Genomic DNA, 8,337 nt, shown 5'->3' on the forward strand with positions numbered 1-8,337 from the left:
TGTAAAATAGTGAAACTTTTATTCAGCTCTCCCCATAAAAAAACTGCCAATTTAGGCCTCATATATTCTGTACAAAACTGAAGACAAAATTATGAGCTCTTCAGTATAAAGCAAGAACGCAAATCTGAGATCATGCTTTTTGTTTTTAGAGCACAGGCATTACAGAGTGTGATAATCTACCATAGAGAAACTTCTTCTTTATAATATGCTCGAATGCAGACAGTGTAGCCCTATGTAATAAGGGATCACGAGGATAGCCATCGTGCTTCAATGGCCCAGATGATTTCATGCAGCTTTGCAGAATATCGATTATATCAGCACGAACATTCGGAAATGCACATGCCAGTTGTGCCATTACTCCTAAAACTCCTTGCATGAAATTTGAAGAACTGCAAATGCTGTTTTTAACGTGCTTGACATGGGCAATTGCCTGAAAAATCCAAACTTGATAAGAAACAGTCCACCTATTGCATATAACATTGAACACATCAAGCTCATTGTGTGACATTTTGCCTGTTTGCTAGGTGCAACTAGGTCTTGGGCTTTATAAAGGTTTCATGGCTAGTGGTTTATTTCACTCTTTTTGTTCCTAACAATTAGGCAGGTGGCTTGCACTCTTTCAATTACTTCAGTTGCAGCCGGCATGAGCAGTGAACTACAGCTTGCAAAAAAAGCTGCATTTACTAGCGTGTATAGAATGTCTTACCAACAGAATTGAGAGGAACAGAATTAACATCTGAAATAGTGCAACTAGATCCTTCTACTATGCATATTGTGAAGTACGGACATTCTATACAGTCCTCACGCTTATAATGTGATGTTGAAGGAACTGTTTTTAACCGATTGCACCAGAATAGGACGACTACAAGGAGAAAAAAATCAACTCTACTTGAATTTTGAGAGTACGTATAAGAAACATGAAGCTATAGTGTTTGTACCTTCTCAATAGCTGAGTAGCTCTCTGGAAGATCAACATTTGCACATGCTATCTTTGAAATAAGGATAATGCCAAAAACTTGTTTGGACTGCTGTTGTTGCTGCAGTAATTCAGGCAGAAATGCAAAACATTTTACCATTGCTGGGACACTGTCTATCATCATGGGTATGAGCCGTGGATTATAACCCTAAAAATATTAATGAAAGTATAGATAAGAGTAATGTACAATTTTTGAAGTGGCTCAAAATCCTTCCATGATGTGTTTTTTTATAGAACAGTTGAATAATAAATACCTGGAAGTGAATAAGCTTCAAAAGCAAATGGTTTTGTTCCAAAAATCCAGAAAGAAATTCACATATTGCCTTTCGAGTTTCAAGCAATGATGTCAGGTTATCATCATCATCTATTGCTGTATTTGGCATGCAAGCTTCCAAGAGTATCTGACACACAGCACTGAAGAGAACCATATTTTTAAGGCATCTCTCCCTCTCCCTTTGTAGTTAAATGAAATGAAATTATTATAGAGGATGTACCTATCTTGAGCCATGAGAGCTGAGGAAACTTCTTCGGATTTTAGAAGTTGCTCTCTTGCAGCAACATCTGATGTCACTACTGCACAAACTCTGCGGTTGACAATAAGCAACTCAGACAACACTTCAAGGATCAGACGCAGCAAAGGTGTTCGATACACTTGCAATTTACATGCAAGAAGAATTAATGGCTGCTGCACTAAATCAGTGTATTTTCCAATTTTGGTGCCCAGTTCTAAAACTAGATTTTTCACCTGTGCCATCACTACTAGAGTTTCAGTATCTGTCTTCATCTGTGATGTATCTAAGATAGCTTCTATAAATGTAGGAAAAACTCTTTGTTTTGAATGGGGCTGGAGGCTCTTGAACCATGTGCAGAATTTCTCTTGCAAACATCGCATACATTGACGGTCCAGAAGCTTTGGAACAAGGTTTTGCATAATTAATGTTTCATATTCAGCAAAATTTCCAGCTGCATTGCTATTTGACTTTACACACAATACATTCAGTATTTGGAGTGATGGCAAGGGATTTTTCAAAGCATTCTCTATTGCTCTTTTAGCAAAAGGAATGGACAAAACCAGATCCATCTCAAGAACTTTCCCGAGGGCAGAACTTTGTATGCTTTGATTGTCACCTTCTGAAATATATCCTTCATGTTCATCAGTTGTGGTAATTAACTGCATCCCATCAATAGCTGGAAAACCTTTCGTGACACCAATGGAATCCATTACACCTTCAAGAAGGTCTCGAACATTAAACATCTCTGGAAATAGTCCAGCAGCCAAGCTTAGCCACTGCAAAAGAAAATTCCAGACAAAGGTTTACCATTCATTTGAGCCTCCTGACCAAAATGATATATAGGCAGAAATTTAATACCTTTGGAAATAGATGTTCAAAATCTGGCCAGTTATTTTCCATGTGACTCATGAGTGGTTTGAAAGGTATTCTGAGCAAGAGGTCTGTCCACCAATTTCCATAACATTTTTCTTGATTGAAGAATGAGCAAAGAGAAGTCTCAGTGAAACTCTCCACTCCCGCATTTTGTAGACAATTCTCCCGATATAGCATGTAGTATGATATAAGTGCTTGTCTAACTATTATAGCAGAACCAGATACCAATTCCTTTTCTTCGTTTCTATTACTTATTAGAAATGGGTTTGTAACAAATGAAGCTTCAAGAAAAGAACGTGGTAAGATTGGCATCCTAAATGTTCGAGATTCGGCTTTTCCCTGGAGGATGACTGTTGGAGCATCCACATACACTTGTATGACTTGAATCAGTAGCTTCAGCAGAAAAAAAAACCATCAAGAAAGCATGGAAACAATCCACACGTATTACTTCTATTAACCATGGCATAAAGTAATAAAAACTGGAAGCAGCACAAATGTTACTTGATAACATACCAAAGATGAACTTGTCATGACATGAAGTTTGGAAAGACATTGATCTTTGGGAACTGTGCATTTAGTCAATACTAGATAGGAGAACATTGATCCTCATATATACTTATCTAAAAGAAAACGTGAACGTGAAGAAAGTGGATCTAAGATCTAGCATCCATATTCTCTGCTACGTAAGAGAACACCACAGATATATCAGAAACCATGACTCAATCACTATCTGCGCAAGATTCACGGATCAATACTAGATAGGAGAACATTGATCCTCATATATACTTATCTAAAAGAAAACGTGAACGTGAAGAAAGTGGATCTAAGATCTAGCATCCATATTCTCTGCTACGTAAGAGAACACCACAGATATATCAGAAACCATGACTCAATCACTATCTGCGCAAGATTCACACCAAGACCCCATGCTCCACATCTCATACCCACCAAATTTACCTCAATTCACTACCCTCAATGCTAGATAGTGATAGTGAGATGTGGCGAGCATTTTGCCGTCAGTTGTCATAACAGATCACACATCACATAGGTGGCAATAAGTGAACCTTACACACATATTGGAGGGAATCGTAAATTACCATGATACAGTGGCCTTTCTTATGTGTGTATCTTCTTAGTGGCTAGAGTTTAATGAACTAAGCCCAACTTAATGAGCCATCACTAGCAATAGATGACAGGTCAAGAAACCTTATGAGGCACTGGTTCACTGCCAGTGTCATAGTTTCTAATAGCTCATGTTAAGTATATCAGATCTTTGAGGGGCTCCAAGATCATTAAATGGAATACACAGTGTTGTGCTCTCTAACTTTTATTGTGTGCTTTTGCTGCACAAATGAAGCTCAGAGATATCCCAATTGCTTGTATTAGTAACAGCATTGGGAAAAGGCAATGAAGTTGAATTCAAATTTTGTATGAGGTATATCTTAGAATCTCATATAGACCTTTATGACCCTCGCCAGTGAAGTGAACCTTATTGAGCCTCCAACATTTATATCTTTTATGCTATGCCCAATACCCCCATTAATTCTATACATATGACCAGCTACAAAGAAAAGAACAGCAATGGCTAGGTTGTGATAAACAGGTTTTATTATAATTACAAATTAATCCAGATTAATAACCAAAGACATACCGGATGTATCGGATTTATTGAGATGGAAATGCAGTGTGACAAAGTCTCCGAAACATCAACACCATTGCGAGAAAAATGGCCTGATGATAGTAGCTGCTCTAGGCATTTCAGAAGATGGGTAGACTTGCTGCCAATAGACAGAAGATTCAGATATAAAACCGAATAGCAAACATCAGTGATATGAATTGCTTACACTCTAGTCGAAATGGGTCCTTTTGGTCGAAGTGCAGCAACAGCTTTCAGAAGCAAAGAGGGTTCAGAGATGATCTCTACAGCAATGGCTGCATCATGAAGCTCTTGAATTAAAGCATTCTGGATAGTTAAATGGACACCCAACACCTCTCGCACACCCTGAGAAATGGATACACATGCATAGGAGTATATCAAAGATGACATGCTCAAGATTAGTGAAATAAAATGTGTTTGAAAAGTTGGTTCTCTCTTTCAATCATAAGGAAAGACAGATTTTTCCTACTCCTTTCTATTTATTGCTGGAAATGGAAGAAGAGAGTGTATCTATAAAATAAACAAGAATAGAAATTCACCACTGCAATCTCAGAGAATTGTCTCAAAAAAAGCTGAACTGCAAACCACAAAGTCAATTCCTCTACGGCTGAATTCAATCTGGCTTCAGTATTAACTTCCCAGCTCAATATCGTTGAAACACTCTTTTGATAAAGAGATCTACTCTTGGAGGTTGATAGTCCTGGAACTAGGCAGAAAAACGAAATTGCCAAGTGCAAAGTTTCCTCGCAAGTAATGGATCCAAATGACCTCAGCCAAAAATCTATCTGCAATTATAGCAAAAACTATTATCACCCACAACATACCATGTTGCTGATATAGCAAAAGAAATTAAGATCTTTGAGTATAGATAAACCTCTTGATGTGTAGGCTGTAATTCAGCTGCCCGAATGAGAACACAATATAGCCTTAAATGGCCATGCAATTGACCACACCACCCATACTTTTCCTTTATGAGCTGAGCATCAGAAAGCAAGGCTTCACGCAAGTGATGTCCACTGCCTTTCAGAGTGTAACTAACGTTTGTGCACTCTGCCTTCCTTTCACAATCTCCCAATCCAAAATTATTCATAGGCTCAGCCGTTTCAATTATCTTCAACACATCTTCCAGGTAAGAATCCACCTTTCCAGACCCAAGATAGGAAAGCATCCACTCTGATGTTTTCTTATCTGAGAATATGACTTTGGACATGAAATCGAGTTCATCCTGGAGATGCTCTATTGTTAGGTATACAATTACTCCTGCAAAAATACAGTGCTTAGTTAGCAATTCACGACACATGTGTGCCAACAAATTTGATTGTGCACTAAGATATACCATGGTTAGCAATGCTTGGTTTACACAATGGTTCACATACAAATTATCAAGCTGATTGGATTGCATATGTCGCAAACTGTTGATTCTAAACTGTGCATCTCCAGGAGTAACAGAGCACCCCCATGACGAACCAGATTTCATGTCCATTGTCATATTGTCTAGTTCTAGCACTACAGAAGCATCATGATGTGAAAGTAAAAACTCTGAGAGCAGCGAGAATGAATCTTTCATAAGAATCGGATTATTCAGCAACACAGCAGCAAGCAACATAAAACCCCCATTTGTGGGGAGTAGACCCCAAATTATGTGTTCTGTAAATACACAATATCTGTTAGAAGTGGTTAAGAGTGTATCCTGAAAACCAGCACGTTTGTCCTCTGTTGCTCAAATTGAAATACAGTTTCTTGGAGGTTCCATGTTTCTTGTGTACTGAAGATTATGAAGGTACAATTCTTACCAGGAAGTAAAACTGCAGGGCATAGAAAAACTGCAATTGGAAGCAAACAACACAATTCAGGAAAATATATAGCATTGTTCCATATGCTCCCTGCATCATCCTGGAGTTGAAACCAGAGCTTCTCTAATTTCATACCAACTTCAATACTCCCATAAAATTTCAAAGCTTGTCTGCGTAGTGAAAGAATAGCAATTTCGACGCGTTTTTTCTGTTAACAAAAACCAATAGTTTTGAAGAGCCTTAATGAATACATGAAAATATAAATATTCCCAAGTTCAGAGTAATAAAGGGATAATGAAATATTTGCACACTTACTAAAGTTAAGAGTTATAAAACATGATTTAATGGTGTCTAACTGATGAGGTGGTCTGAATTTCGACAGATAATGCCCATGTTTGATGAGGTAAGTGAGGAGGAAAAAATGGCATGATATTTTAGCCGTTCCTTATTTTTTCACAGTTTAATTGTTTTGAATGTACATTCCAATGGAATAAATTATCAAAGTGCCAGGCACAGGCATCAAGTTGAGGAGGGGGCAAGTTGCAAAATTATAAAAAAAGTATTGACGGTTGGGCTCATGGATATAGCCCAACAAATACAAAGAAGCTCGTAGTTCAAAGCTTTACTCTTCTCAAATGCATTGCCTATAGCGAACATACTCAATCTATCAGCATTTAATTAAAACTGCTTCTTGATTGGCAGTTTCAATTCAAACAGTTCGCTTATTACCATTGAATGACTGTGTCAATTCTTGCTGTGAACTTGACAGTGTTGTGAAGCCAGCAAGGAAGACAAATTTTTAATAACTTGATCTTCGACAATACACTTGCTGGAACTTCATCAGTTCAGAGAACAAATTATATTTTATAAAATAAGTTTTCTATTTGCGCATGATTGGTGTAAACTGGAGGACAAGAATTTATCAGGTAAGCCAGTTCAAAGTGGAGACTCTCAAAGTGAATTTCAAGAATTTGCCTCTCAATAAGTTTGATTAATAACACAGAAAGACTCTGACCGACATTTTTGTAATCAATTTAGATTATAATATTTCAGAGCTCTTTCAAGAGACTTACCTTACATCCTCAGCCAGTTCAAAGCCTTTTGTATGGAATTCAAAACCACGGTATTTTAATTGCTTACCAACTCTGATTTCTTTTAAAAAATACTTATCTCATCAGCCAGATCAGAGAGAAAAATTCGAACTGAGATTTTTGTAGAGAATATTTATGACAAGATGTTTCATTAAAAAAAGTCTCACCTCACCAGCCAGATCAAAACCTCTAGATTTATACTATGAGAACTTTTAAATAAGAGAAATCTTGGAGCTTCATTTTCTCAATGAAATCCAATATCTTTGAAAAGTAATTAACTAGAGAAACTTGAAGTTCATTTATTTAATGTAACCACATCTCTTTTCAGAGGACTTAATTAGAGAGCTTTTTTATATCTTCACTTCCTAGATAAAATCTGATTCCTTTGGAAAAAGCTTAACTCCAGAGCTTGTGTGTATTCATTTCCAGGGTGAAAACGGTTTCTTTTCCTCAATGAAAAGGCGTACCTCATCGGCCCATTCAAATTGGAGGCTTTCATCCATTCGAAAAGCCATTGCAGAAGAAGAAGCGGAGGGAGAAGAAGAAGAAGACGGACCACCAGAAAGGAGAGAAAAACTGTTTATATTCAAACCGTTTCCTGAGTAAGATCCTTCAAACGATACTTCTTCTGCTCCTCCAGCTCTTGACTTTTCGCTTGCCGGAGCTCGGTTCACTTCATCTTCTTTTTCCATGCGCTGAACATCGCTCGAAATGGAAGAGAAGTCGAGAGATGCATAGGAAAGAGCAGTGGGACACTGCGGGTGAGAGACGAGAGGACCGAGAAGGTGCGAGGCGAGGGAGGGAGAGACGGAGGACAAAACAGCAAGGGAAGGCAGGAACGGCGAGAGGGAAGAAGGTGGAAGCGTATCGAAGAAGCTAGGGTCGTCTCCGAACTGCAGGAACCCTAGGATTCTGTCAGTCGCCATAGCCGAAGGCCAAAAGCTCTGAAGCGTTATAATATATACTACAAGTATTATATATACATATGCGATTTTTTTGTTTGTGGGGGAAGAAAGAGAATGAAAGAAGAAGAAGAAGAAGAAGAAGAAGTGCATTCATTACTAAAGTCTAACACCATCCAATCATCTTTTAACATCCTCTGGCTTCTTCATTTCTTCAAGAATTAGGGAATTAACAATACCCTAAATCTTCAGTTGTTCAAGAAGGCGGGGAGAGAATGGAACAAGCGACACAGAATGTGTTCGGGTCTCGTGTTGATTGCCTGGGTCCATCCATCAATCAGACAAACGAAAGACTCATCTAGCTTCTTCATTTGTTCAAGAATTATGGAGCTAACAAAACCCTAAATCTTTCGTTGTTCAAGAAGGCGGGGAGAGAATGGAGCAAGCGACACAGAATGTGTTCGGGTCTCGTGTTGATTGCTTGGGTCCATCCATCAATCAGACAAACGGAAAGACTCCCCATCATCTCAATT

The 8,337-nt window shown here is 38.2% G+C and overlaps 1 protein-coding gene across 1 annotated transcript; it reads right to left on the minus strand.

The window, feature by feature from the left end:
* Nucleotides 1-7,872, minus strand: LOC147868959 (uncharacterized). The gene is made up of 11 exons (XM_087325202.1): nucleotides 7,370-7,872; nucleotides 5,812-6,019; nucleotides 4,893-5,665; nucleotides 4,558-4,803; nucleotides 4,206-4,363; nucleotides 4,013-4,139; nucleotides 2,347-2,754; nucleotides 1,471-2,264; nucleotides 1,231-1,390; nucleotides 939-1,124; nucleotides 1-430 (listed from the first exon to the last, which is right to left on the minus strand). Exons 1-11 carry the CDS (start codon nucleotides 7,826-7,828, stop codon nucleotides 146-148), a joined length of 3,804 nt encoding a protein of 1,267 aa, XP_087181328.1. The 5' UTR covers nucleotides 7,829-7,872; the 3' UTR covers nucleotides 1-145.
* Between the last annotated feature and the right edge of the window lie 465 nt (nucleotides 7,873-8,337).

This window comes from Azolla caroliniana, unplaced genomic scaffold (genome assembly GCF_043228905.1).
Source record: "Azolla caroliniana isolate FFs.n. ecotype wild unplaced genomic scaffold, voAzoCaro1.0.p SCAF_1, whole genome shotgun sequence".
Lineage (NCBI taxonomy): Eukaryota > Viridiplantae > Streptophyta > Polypodiopsida > Salviniales > Salviniaceae > Azolla > Azolla caroliniana.